Source organism: Podarcis cretensis (assembly GCF_951804945.1).
Source record: "Podarcis cretensis genome assembly, chromosome: 3".
NCBI lineage: Eukaryota > Metazoa > Chordata > Lepidosauria > Squamata > Lacertidae > Podarcis > Podarcis cretensis.
The window spans coordinates 74,587,693-74,600,771 of record NC_137172.1 but is presented as its reverse complement, the minus strand read 5'-3'; the positions used below and the strand labels follow the sequence as shown (position 1 = coordinate 74,600,771).

The window sequence follows — 13,079 nt, the reverse complement described above, 5'->3', positions numbered from 1 at the left end:
AACATATTGAAAGGCCCCGCTCTGTGCACAAAACACTTATAAACAGAGGAGAGGGGAGTACACTTCCTCTGCTACTTCTTGGAGCAATTCACCACACATGGTCTGGCACACATCCTGGCATTTTATTAGCCATTAAATACCTGTTCCACAGAATGTTTTATTCTTGTATTTAAAGGCAATTCTGTCTCGCTGCTAGGGTTGGCACAGTATCTAGAGGGGTTGCTTATACACTCCTGGGAAAAATGAATTAGGCCTAGTTTAAGACATTTGTCTCTTTCCAATTATTTTCTATTATCACAACTGTTTTATTACACAGTAGGCTGTAGCTGATTACCACAGAGGTAAGGTTTCATTTCATTTTTAGGTTGTGATGGTTTAAAGGCAGAAGATTCAGGAATAAACTTCTGTCAAATAAGAAAGGTGCATTTCAAGGGTAATACTTAAGGGCGGAAACAATTATTATTTTTGAGAAAGAGTTGAAAGTGGCATGACAGCACCGTCATTGCCCAGGGTGTGCTCATTCATTTCTTTTGTTCCACAATCATTTCTGGTAAAACAGGGTTTTGTAGTGTTTTAAAAGCCTGCAAAAACTGTTGACTCCAGACAATAGTAGAATAAAAGGAAGGAGTACACACACACCATGGAAAATGATATATCTCGCATATCATTTTCAATTCTCTGTCATCTCTAAGACAAAACTATTGTCTGTCTGCAGCCCAACACATAGCTTAAATTTCAAGCACCAATGCATTTTTTTTAAAGTGGAAGATATCAGCAAACCAACATACAACAGCAATACAGAAACTTGCAGCTTAGCACAGAAGGAAGACTCACTGTTTCTGAGTAAATGTGTTTAGAGTTGTATCAATAGACTTGGATCCTGTGGAAAGGCCTTTTCTAATTCCTTTTAAGAACATAAGAAGAACCCTACTGGGTCGTGCCAGCCCTTTGTGACTTCTGAAAATCTACTCCAGAGGTTTGGGACATCCAGCAGGGGATAGGGGAAGCAGCAATAATTGCCTTCTTTCCACTTCCACCAGTAGAGCAAAAGTCTTCTGTGGACAGAAAGTAGAGCAGGAATTCTAACACAAATGTCCATCTTGAGATCCCCCCCCCCCAATAATATTGTGCCATCCACGTGTTTTTACAGAATTCAAGCCATTAATGCGTTCATCTGAACAACCTCTCTTGTATGACCAATCCCTGCTGTGTTGCAAGTAATGTACATTTGCAGCTATTACTACACAATCTCACCAAACTTGATTTACACAGAGTAATTACAGAAGCCTTGAAAGCTAATAAATCAGTCATTCCACATGAATACAAATCATGGTGATTAATTAAATTATGAAAGCATATATTTCAGGAGCACAGGTTGACTGTAGAAAATAGAAGCAAATAAAAATAAAAGTGCTAAATTAAATGCACCAACACCCAGTGGTGATCATGAGAGATGCTGGTGCTCCCCCTCCTCATTTAATCCCCACAATGACCCTGTGAAGCAGCTTAGGCTGAGAGGCAGTGATTGGCCCAAGGTCACCTAGTGAGCTACATGGCTAAATGGAGATTTGAACCCTGGTCTCCGAGGTCCTAGTCCAACACTGTAACCACTACACAACACCAGCTCTCATTTTGCCTTCAGGGCCTTATTTCTGCGTTGATCCTGCAAATAGCCCTTTGGGTTGCAGAGAATTCTAATGAATTTACTAGGGTTTACACTCAATTGAAGTAGGGTACTGACCAAGTCAGCTGAACCTTACTATCTGAAATCAGCAAGTCCTCTGGAAAACCACAGTCCCTTGCAGTTGTATATTGCAGAGGAACATAAGGCACACTGGCCAAGTTGTTTTTCAGAGAAGCTTGTCCGTTATTAAATCTTCTTATCCAAGGGTACCTAATAAACTCCAGGTGTTATGACAGCTGGAATTGGCTCTGGGCTAAGACTGCATACAAATCCCTGTCAGCACATACTAGAGAAATATATTTCAAAATAGTCCTTGGTTGGTACCTAACCCTAAAACAAATTTCATTTATGCACTTGAGTTATCCCCCATTGTTGGAGTGGATGTCAATTACTAAGTACAAATAAACATATGTGGTGGGACTGCCCAAACATTCAGCATTTGGAGGAGAGGGAAGTATTTCCTGAAACTGTCCTAAGAACTAAGCAACCAGTTTCACCTTCTCCTTATCTTGCACTTTTAAATCTTTCTATTGACAAGGATAGAGGTGTTAAAATAAATAATTCATTAGCATCTGTGCCACAACTGCTAAATTTGGGAAAACTTTTAAATAATCTAGATTATTAGTACGGCTAAGTGTGGCAAACTGCTCTACTAGAAATGATTTCTCAGAAGTTAAGGGTTGCCAGAAGAAAAAGCATATGTAACAATTTCACTGCCGTATGGTTTGACTTCATTTCATCTACAGATAAGGCCCCAGCAGTTGGTGAGATGGTGAGGATGAGGCACCATGGCTTCCCAAGCTTCCCAACATGAGGTGATGGAACCAATCCAGTGCTCCTGCCACGGAGCACCAGGCCAAGCTCCCTGCACCTCATCCCTCCACTCTTCCTCTCAGAAAGCGAAACCGGGAAAGCAATGGTGATACAAGTGTGCTGCCTCACTGAAATATGGCAAAACACGGTCATTTTCTTCCCACAATTTTTGTAATCATTTGGTTGCAATTGTAGGGGCCAGGATGTCTCCTTCCATAAACCCCGTTGTAATAAACACAGAGAACATGGTTTCTTTCCTTCTGTACTGTATTGCGTTCATGTGTTATAAAACTCAACATGGAATATGGTCTGAAAACCATTGGTCTATCAGAACTCACCGTGAGAGTGCCCCGTACCTAAGTGAGGTGGTTTGCATGTGGGGAAGCAAAGGTAGAGCCTCCCTGGTGGAATTCAGGCAGGCAAATACTGTAAATGTGGGCAGCTGCTTTATCTCCTACTAAATTCATTAATTGCTCTTTTTATGCCAGTCTCCCCCATCACTTGTAAAATTCAAGGATAATCATAAAAGTTCAGGCCAATGACTCCTTCTGGAAGTGTTAAGGCAGCAGATAGTCAGCTAAAATGGGAAGGAGCTTCCTCTCCTTCTCCCACTACAGCAACTAGCCAAGAAGTTGGAATGGTTTATCAAAAAGATACAGTGATCTATTGAAAAACTATTCCTCAACTTTACTGGGAATAAATCAACATAAATGCAAAGGAGTATCTTCAGATTTTACAAAGAACAGACAGCACTGTTATTTTCAAAGTCATAGCAAACAAATTTTTTTCCTGAATTACGAAATGTTGTATGGAACACGCTTGGTTTCATGTACACTTTAAAAAGGCAAATAGGGATTCTATTCAAAATAGGGAAATAATGCAAGAGGATGACTCAGACTTTGAGATTTGGTTACTGGCACCCTTTACCTTCTGCAAAAGAGGAAGAAGAAGAAAGCATTTACCACACACTTTTGAAAGAATAAATTATAGCCAAAGCCAGTGCATGCAATTTGACAAGAGAAGATTCCTAATACCAGCTTTGAGCCCACTGATGCTAATTACATAAAATTATACTTCATATTAAACCTCATTGTTGCAAATAGCTCAACCACCAAGGAGGAGTAATTAAATTAAATCCAGTTGCTTAAGCATTTAACTGAATTGCAGAAACCAGGTTAGTATGGCAGCAGATTAGTTCACATTAAAAGCAGGTTATGCTGGAGGTGATGAATTTTTATTTTTTTTAAGCAGCACAACATGGGTGAGGGTTAGGGTTTTGCAGTTGTCAGTGCCTACCAATGTCACTCAGGCTCAGTTATCCACCTAGACCTTTCAGAAACTTTCAGTACAACACACAGTTGTATCTTTCTAGATTGCCTGTTCAGTCTGGGAATTGGAAATACTGAACTGTAGCAGTTCCATTCTTATCTGATGAGAAGATTCCCAGAAAAAAATTACCACAAAACTGGAAAGGCACTACAGACATAAAAGTGAGACCATCTCTGTGTTTAAGAGAGAGTAAGACAAAAGGTTTGACTCTGTCCCTCAGCACTGTGTGACATCACTTCTTATCCTCCTGTCATCTTTCTGGTACAGCCTAACTACTATTTCATTGCTTTCTCTAGCACTACTATTTCATTGCTTTCTCTACTATTTCATTGCTTTCTCTAGAAAAGCTCTGCTCTTATCTCTGCTGCTCTTCCCAGAATATTCTACAAGGCCACTGTGCTACCTTGATGAAACAATGTGAAGCTTGGTGTGCTACTTCTTATTTTGAAAAGGTGCTAGTTTCTGGGAGAGTTTTATGGGACAACCCAGAACAGAGCTAAAGTTGCATAGGAAAACTGTTTCCCTAGGCATTTGAGTTCAATTCAAGTCTTGTTTTGCTCCAGAAAGGTTTATCCCCTGGACACCAATAAGTTGTTTGTAGACATGGATAGAGAGGTTTGCAGCTCAAGCAAGCAAGATAACAACTCCATTAGAGCTGGGTGATGTTTTGATACATCGTCCAAAATCGGTTTGAAGTCCACATCATGATAGCGGTTTCATAATATCCAACATTGTAATATACCATGAATCACAATTTGTGTGCGCGCATGTAAAAAATCACGATGTGGGGAAAACCGTGAAGCCAGTCATCGCTTCTCTCATGATTCCTGCTGCCCCCATTATTCTGTACTTTAAAATAACAGTGGTAACAATACAGTGGTACCTCTGGTTACAAACTTAATTCGTTCTGGAGGTCCGTTCTTAACCTGAAACTGTTCTTAACCTGAGGTACCACTTTAGCTAATGGGGCCTCCTGCTGCCGCCGCACGATTTCTGTTCTCATCCTGAGGTAAAGTTCTTAACCCGAGGTACTACTTCCGGGTTAGCGGAGTTTGTAACCTGAAGTGTTTGTAACCCAAGGTGTTTGTAACCCAAGGTAACACTGTATGTTAAAGTTAAGTTAAAAAGTGTCAGATTTAGACTCCCTAAGTAGTAGCAGTTGCCAAGTAGTAGTAGTTTCCCTTTAAATAGTTCCATCCTTATTTCAGACATTGTGATATATTGGAATTTTGCAATGTTTAGCTGGTGTTATGTCATGATGCTAAAAGCCAGACATTACTCAGCCCTAAACTCCATACAGTGGATCATTGATCTATGGAATTTCCTGCCACCAAATGTGATAACCACTGGCTTAAAACAGGAGTTAAACAAACTCACAGAGGAAAGGGCTTTCAGTGGCTACTAGTGAGTCTGTTAATAGTATGTTATGACCCTTAGACTATGTTCTAACCCCTAGATTAGAAGCAGCAAGCCTCTGGATACTAATTACTGGGCAACAACAGTGAGAAAGAACCATGATACTCGCATCCTGTTAGTGGGCTCCCCAAGTAGCATCTGGTTGGCTAACGTAGGAAACACGATTGCTGGACTAAATTATCCAGCAAGGCTCCATGATGCTGCATACAGATTCTCATACTCCTCTCTTTTAGGCAATAATTTTAGTAACAATCTTTAGAGGAGCAACCACCCTAGTCTTTTGCAGCAAAAACAGTCCTGTGGCACCATAAAAAAACAAGACACTTGTTTGTTGAGGCAAACTTTTGGGAAGCAAAAAGATTTTTGCCTTTCTCTCTCCCCACCCCTCTTTAAATTGCAATGTATTTTTTTCATAGTGGGTTTTATTTTATATTGCATGCTTATAATTGCTAGATTAGCTGCCAGATTATTATGGAAAAGGCAGAATATAGGTATTTTAAATAAACAATTCCAACATCTCCTTCCTGGTGCAACTCCAGCATGCTATTCAAAACCAGTCTTACAACTAAAGCCACAGCATTTCACGTCTGAAATGCTACATGAGAAAAGAGCAGCACAAGATTGCAATTTTACTGCATTCTGCCTCTTCGGTTGTCATGATGTCATCTTACATCTGCTTCGATGTCAGGCTATCATTGGAAGCCTTTAAACCTTCTGCACCTCAGTCATATAACATCAGTTGTTTTACAACAAACTGCAGAGGGAAATACAAGGAGATGTCAAACACAGCACATGGAGACTTGCAGAGAAATCATGTGGTGGGGACAGAGCTGTTTGGTTTTTGCCAACTTCAAGCAACAGAAACCTGAAAGTAGGAGAAAATCAGACATACACAGGATAAAAAATCCAGAGGCTTGTTAAAAACATATTGGTTGAGCTTATTGTTGGGTCATATTCAATGGTCCAAGTCTTTTGATAAGGGACATTCTAGTTACATTAGAACCACCTACATGTTGTTGTCAGACAATGAAATACAAAATTTCAAAAAAGTTCAAACAAGCCGGAAGGCAAGGCAAGAGCCGACCCATGATTTCTCCCTTAAACCTTCCCTAATGCTTTTTTCTAGATTTATAGTGACAACTATTGCATGTTTCCAGGATCTTGCATGAAACTTCACTGCACGAGTTTAGCCAACACAAGTGATTATGAAAAATCCAAGTTTTAAATCCCCCTTTCCCCATGAAGTCTTTGGCACAGCTCTCTTGTTCAAACACCTTCTGTTCCTAAGTCTATGTGGTGTAATTGAAACACTCTTACCATTTATTCCTTCATCCATTTCCCTCGCCTTCCCATTTCCTATGCTGAATTTTAGATTTTAACCTCCTTGGAGCATGGACCTGCCCTTGTATAAAGTACCGTGGAGACTGATGGGACAGAAACAGCTATTAAGTAGGATTATGGCTACACAGAATGATCAAAATCCAGATAAAATTACTTTCAGTTTATTATACTCAGTGTTGACATTAGTCAAAGACTGGTTATTTCGTTCTTTTAAGAGCAGAGAGCCTTTTTAAAAATCTCACCATTATTCTGAGCAAGCAACCTTTTTGTTTTCCTTATTATAAAATTCCTTATTCCTTATTATAAAAATTTCCTTATTATAAAATTATGTGCTTGTCTCCCCCTACTGGAATGAGGCGCTGCAATAAAAGCTTTCAGCAGAGATGTTTGAGCTGCGCTGTTTTTCCCCCCAAGTATTTGATTGATGTTGTGGCTAATGAGGTTTTTAGAGAATACCATTTTTTGTTTTGAAGTTTCCTTACCTGCTATCAGACAGAAATTGGAACAGTAACATGTTACTCAAAAAATACTTTGAATCCAAGATGGGCATGAATAAAGTGAGTAGGCATTGAGCTGTACCCAAATGCATGCTGTTGTGAAATGTATAAGAGTTGCAGATGCAGAGGAAACAGCAAAGAGGAGAAATGCAGATGAGAAACCAGGGTAGGATAGCAGCTATGTGCTCTGGGATGGGTTAAAATGTGTTTTCTTTAAGTTGTAAAGCTTCACCAACAGCAGGAAACACCAACATGATGCCGTCCAGATGCCAGCCAGCATTGCCAATTCTCATGGCTTGTAGTCCCACAATATTAGAAAGAACCATGTTGGCTACCCTTTAAGGGCACTCTTGAAGAGTCCACACCTATGGAAGGTTAAGTGTAAATATGACAAACAGGTGTTTTAAGCACACTGGTAGCATGCAGGTGTACTTATGACAGAGCTAGGATTGGCCATAGCTCACTGTAAAGGCTACACTCTGTCCTTGAAGAAGCAGGTCAAGCAAAAATACTTAAGACACAAGAGTTGAACAAGCCTGCTAGGTTACTGCATCCTATCCCATAACAACGCATTGTCAGTAAGAATAAGGCCTGGGCACTGCCTGACACGAGGGGCCCCTGGGAAAACTAATTTCCCAATGTTCTGGAAGCACAAACAGAAAGAAAAGCAGGGAAATGAAAGAGATATTCCAAAACATATGAAAGGCACCACATTGGGGAATACTGTTCTACCCTGTAGTTTAAGTCAAGGCTTGTTTAATTCTGAAGCCAAGGATGGTTAATTTTCTGCCCCAAGCCATTTTGTATAATACATTTTTTGTTGTGCTCTGACACTTAATGGTCTTACACTTTAGGTGTGGTGTGCAGCTGGAACAGAAAACTGAGCCCAAATCTTGAACACACGTTTCTATCTGGTGCACACACATACTTATGGACTGCATCCATTCACTACAATTTAAATTGGAAAACATCTTAGCACAGGGTTTTTGCTTTTTTTTTAATGAAACCATTTTCGCATTTAGGACATTTTTCAAATTTTATTTGCAACTATTGCAATTACAAAGAAATATTATCAATGTAAGTTTGCATTTAAAGTGACAATCCTCTATTTCATAAACAAGGTCACAAATTAGTGAGCAGCTCATTTGGCTTTTGGGCAGCTTCCATTATATGGAAATGTTCCTGTTATGACAAACTCATTTGTCACAAATGTTTTACAGTATTTCAGTCTTGCAGTTCCTCAACATATAGTTATAAAAATCTTACTACATGATTGACATTCAGATGTATTTCTATAGCTTCTAACCACATCAATAGTTATTACCTTTACATGTGGGCAGAAAGTGAAATTCGTAGTAAGTTTTTGCTTATCCTTCATAGAACGCTCCAGAAATACACTTAAAAACCGAAAGCAATTATTTATGTTGAGAATGAAGCCTGGTTCTCCATGCTAGCATCCCTGTTCGGCCCTCAGTAGAGAGGAAAAATGCACTGTTGTAATGCCGTTTTCTCAAATTTAGTGCAGTTTATTTTGAATTGTTCTCAATAAATACAAAAACATACCATCTTAGCGTGCCTTATGTGTCTGTCCTAAAAGGCTTCTGACAGGGTTAAGGTAGATTAAAAGCCAAGAATATCAGCTTTGATAATTGTTACCTTTTGTAAAAGGTGTTATGTATTAAGCCACCACATTGAGTAACATATGGTCCCACAGTCATTTGATACATACAGTTTTATCAAAATAAATAAATTCTGTATGATTTGCTGATATTAGTTGCTTAAATATGCTTTAAGCCATTGAAAGATTCAGAAACACTTATAACCTGCATGAGAGTATGGGGCAAAAGTTCCCCTCTGCTTAAGGTAGATTACGTCTTTTTAAAAAAAAATCAGCCCTCATGACAATATGGAATGTCCCCAACTAATGGTAGGATGCCAATTCTGAAGTCCAAAACAAAACAGAAAGTTTAAAGCTATAAATCTCAGCTTCAGTAATGTTCATGTATCACTGCAAAACTGCTTTTGGATTTTACCAAAACAGAAACTCAAGGGGGTGTTAATTTCAACAGGAGACTTCAACGTATAAAATAAACTTTCTAATGTGAAAAGTTGATTTAAAGATTGCTTCTATTTAATAATAGTACCTCTTAATATATCGGACCAAAAGTTGATCAGACAACATAGCCCACACATCTGGACATTTAGAATAAAAAAGCTTTTATTTTCAGTTGAAATAAATGCACCGTCCTGTACTTAAAGGCTGTAAAAGAGCCCTATGCATCTTCCAGGTTATACCAACTGATCAAAAGACCTCCACTGGGAAGTTACATAAAGCACTCATAATTGGTAAAGAGAAACTTTAAAAAAAAAAAATCCATCTTCAGTACTTCTGCACTGTTTTTGTTTTATCCCTTCCCAGGTCAAAAGTTTGTAGAGATATCCCGTGTAACACAAGTTAGTTCATGGTACTGTTTTAGTCATCCTCCTCTTCCTCTTCCTCCTCTTCCTCAAAACTGTCTTCAAAACCTTCACTGTCTTCCTGGTCCTCATCTCCCTCTATTGCTGTATCCCATTGTGGATGGTTTTCTGGCACTGGTTTAGCTTCATGAACTTCCAGCTGCAAATAAAGTTTGAGAGATTGTCCAGAAAAGGATGGAAGCGAGTTAGAACACAGAGATGAATTATTTTATGTAAGTTGTTGGGGCTTACATAATTATGAATTATGTTACAAGGCCAATAATAATAATAATAATAATAATAATAATAATAATAATAATAATAATAATACTTCAATAAAGTACTTTGTACACACACAGCAAGCCTAATGATAAACAATAAACTTCAAGGGAAAGTGCAGAAGCAGAGAAGCCAAAAGACGAAGCTCAGTGACAGCCCAATGACCACAATAATTCTGTCTCCAGGGCAGCTGTCTACCAGCTCCATCTGGTACACCGGCTGAGACCCTGTCTGCCCGCGGACTGTCTTGCCAGAGTGGTGCATGATCTGGTTATCTCCCGCTTGGACTACTGCAATGTGCTCTATGTGGGGCTACCTTTGAAGGTCACCCAGAAACTACAACTAATCCAGAATGCGGCAGCTAGACTGGTGACTGGGAGTGGCCGCTGAGACCATATAACACCGGTCCTGAAAGACCATATTGGCTCCCAGTACATTTCCGAGCACATTTCAAAGTGTTGGTGCTGACCTTTAAAGCCCTAAACGATCTCGGCCCAGTATACCTGAAGGAGCGTCTCCACCCCCATCGTTCTGCCCGGACACTGAGGTCCTCCTCCAAGGGTCTTCTACTGATTCCCTCACCGCAAGAAGCAAAGTTACAGGGAACCAGGCAGAGGGCCTTCTCGGCAGGGGTGCCCTCCCTGTAAAACGCCCTCCCAACAAAGATGTCAAGGAGATAAAGAATCACACAACTTTAAGAAGATGTCTGGAAGGCAGCCCTGTATCAGGAGGTTTTTAAGGCTTGGTGTTTTATGTTTTTAGATATACTGTAAGCCACCCAGAGTGGCTGGGGAAACCCAACCAGATCGGCAGGGTATAAATAATAAAATTATTATTAAGGGGCTCCGTCAGCAGGAGTCAATCAGCTTTAGCTCATATAAATGGCTCATTTACATACTACAATTTTTTTTTTTTAAAGGAAAGTAGACTCCCAACTAGTTCATTTTTACATCCCCGGATGTCGCACTGAAGTGGCTCTGCAAGTAGACCTGCTATCCTGGATTGTATCTAACGCTGGATAAATGGAAGGGCCACTTGCAAAAGGGAATTACTGGCCCTGTCTTCCCCACTATGTTCCCCAGCACTCTTAAATAGCCCCTTGTGAGGGACCCCTGACCCCACTCCATCTGATATATCTGAATCTCTCTCTCTCGAGAGAGAGAGAGATAGAGAGATAAATGTTTCCTACCAGTATCTTAATGCATGCAGATTGTGATCCTTTGGGTCCCAGCCGAGGAGGAACAGAAATAACTGCTCTTGTAGATATGCACACAGATGTGCACTGCCACAAGAATGAGATAAGAGGGGAAGCCTTTTGATCAAGCAGAGCTCATTTGTGGAACAAAATCTCTGGGAAAAGCTCTTCTTCCAGGCAAGAAACTACACTACATACTTCCTGGGAAGGCACTACTTCCACCTCCTTCTTCTAACGGAAGTGCTATCACTGGCGAGCAGATGCAGAATCGCTGGTCCCAAGGGTATGGAATGCATTTACACAGGGAAATGCACACACCAAAACTTCTAGATCTGTTTTTGGTACCTCAAAGGCAGTTTTATCTTAATTTTGCATTGTAAATGGCTCTATCACTGATCTGTGTGTGATTGCATTGATATGCATGTATTTGGGTGGTAAGCCAAGTTAGAGATTTTTTAAACTTGCAGTTGTAAATGAAGTCGCAATCTTTGGATCTCGCTGCTTCTGCTTAAGCAGAACTTTGTTCCAAAGATAAACGAGCCTTTGGTTAAATGAAAAACACAGCATTGAGGAAGAAATCAAAATTGTGGAATAGAACAAGACTGTGTACATTAAATTCTATATAGCAACAGTCACCTTCAATCTCTGCAGTGAATTTGCAAAAACTCCCCTCCCAAACCCGCAAGTGTTAAGAGAGCATACCTTCAATGGTTTAATCTGGTCCAAGCCCATGTAGGAATCTGATCTTAAATAAACCGTATATTGGTAGTTTCCAGGTTTGCCAGGTGCAGGAAACTTTAGTTCTACCTAGAGACAAAATCAATCCACAACATCAAGTTATAAGCAGACATTTAAAAGCAGAGCTGTGAAAAAGTTTTGATAAAATGAACAGAAAAGCCCAGAGTAATAATAATATTATAACAATATTTTTAAAATTCATATCCTGCCCATCTTGCTGGGTTTCCCCAGCCACTCGGGGTGGCTTACAACATATATAAAACACAAAAAAGCATCAAACATTAAAAAAGAAAATATCCTATACTGTACAAGCAAGAAATAAACTAATAAATCAATAGAAACCAATAACCAACAACAACAATAATGGGTGCCCCATGACCCCTCAACAAGTTAAACAGCAGCCATTATTAGTTCTCTTTTATTAATGATTTGTGTCTACTTTTGAGAGGTGTAGCTCCTTTCCTTTGGAAGAGTGGAGAGACTTATACTGGCTGGGTTTGGGGGTGTTTTTTCAAGAATAAGAGTGTCAATGGAAATCAGTATCTTACTGCTACACCTGTGGTTCAAACAAATATTGGAAAGTAACATGATACTTTACCTCTTCTCGATCTTTTAGTGTACACACATGATATGGCATAGATATTAGTGTTTGTTCCTTCCTATCTGCTATATATAGCCACCACCATTCTTGCTTTTCCTGTTCAGGAGAAAAATAGGGAGGACGTTAGGGGGGGGAAAGAAAGCCTGCCTTACCCTAGATCAGTGAAACTGAATTTTCAATTTGAAAACTTGCGCATCTTTGTACATACGGCTGGAGCTGCAAGCGCTTTGGTTGAATTGGCTCATCCCAAGAAAGCTTTCTTAGCTTCTTCCTCGTTGCACCTCACTGCCCTTAATATAGACCAGGGAGTCAAAATATTGCCATTTTAGGCAGTGAGGTTTTTGGAAAGCACAGATGAAGTGCTAAGTTTGGGTCTCAACTATACTACTTCATTTAGATCAGGCTTCCTCAACCTCGGCCCTCCAGACGTTTTTGGCCTACAACTCCCTAGCTAGCAGGACCAGTGGTCAGGGATGATGGGAACTGTAGTCTCAAAACATCTGGAGGGTTGAGGTTGAGGAAGCCTGATTTAGACTGAGGGTAGAAGCTGTCAATATGGATTGCCCATTTATGAATACAGAAAGTTAGATGTTGGGAAGGAGGGTTCTATGCCTAGCTTTCTCCTTTACAAGCTTGTCTTCTGCGTCAGAATCTTCTGCCCAATCATATGAGAGCTGCCACCTGCATTACAAAGGGATATAGATCCCTTGACTCTTCACTGCTTTAGTC

The 13,079-nt window shown here is 39.9% G+C and overlaps 1 protein-coding gene across 1 annotated transcript in view; it reads right to left on the bottom strand.

Annotated features, from left to right (window-relative positions):
• Positions 1-9,280: 9,280 nt before the first annotated feature.
• Positions 9,281-13,079, bottom strand: part of SEC63 (SEC63 homolog, protein translocation regulator) — a 30,879-nt gene continuing 27,080 nt past the window's right edge. Inside the window, exons 19-21 of the mRNA XM_079971646.1 lie at positions 12,348-12,446; positions 11,714-11,818; positions 9,281-9,697 (exon numbers count right to left, since the gene is read on the bottom strand). Coding sequence (XP_079827772.1) covers positions 9,554-9,697; positions 11,714-11,818; positions 12,348-12,446 — 348 coding nt within the window. The 3' untranslated portion in view covers positions 9,281-9,553. The remainder of the gene's footprint in view (positions 9,698-11,713; positions 11,819-12,347; positions 12,447-13,079) is intronic.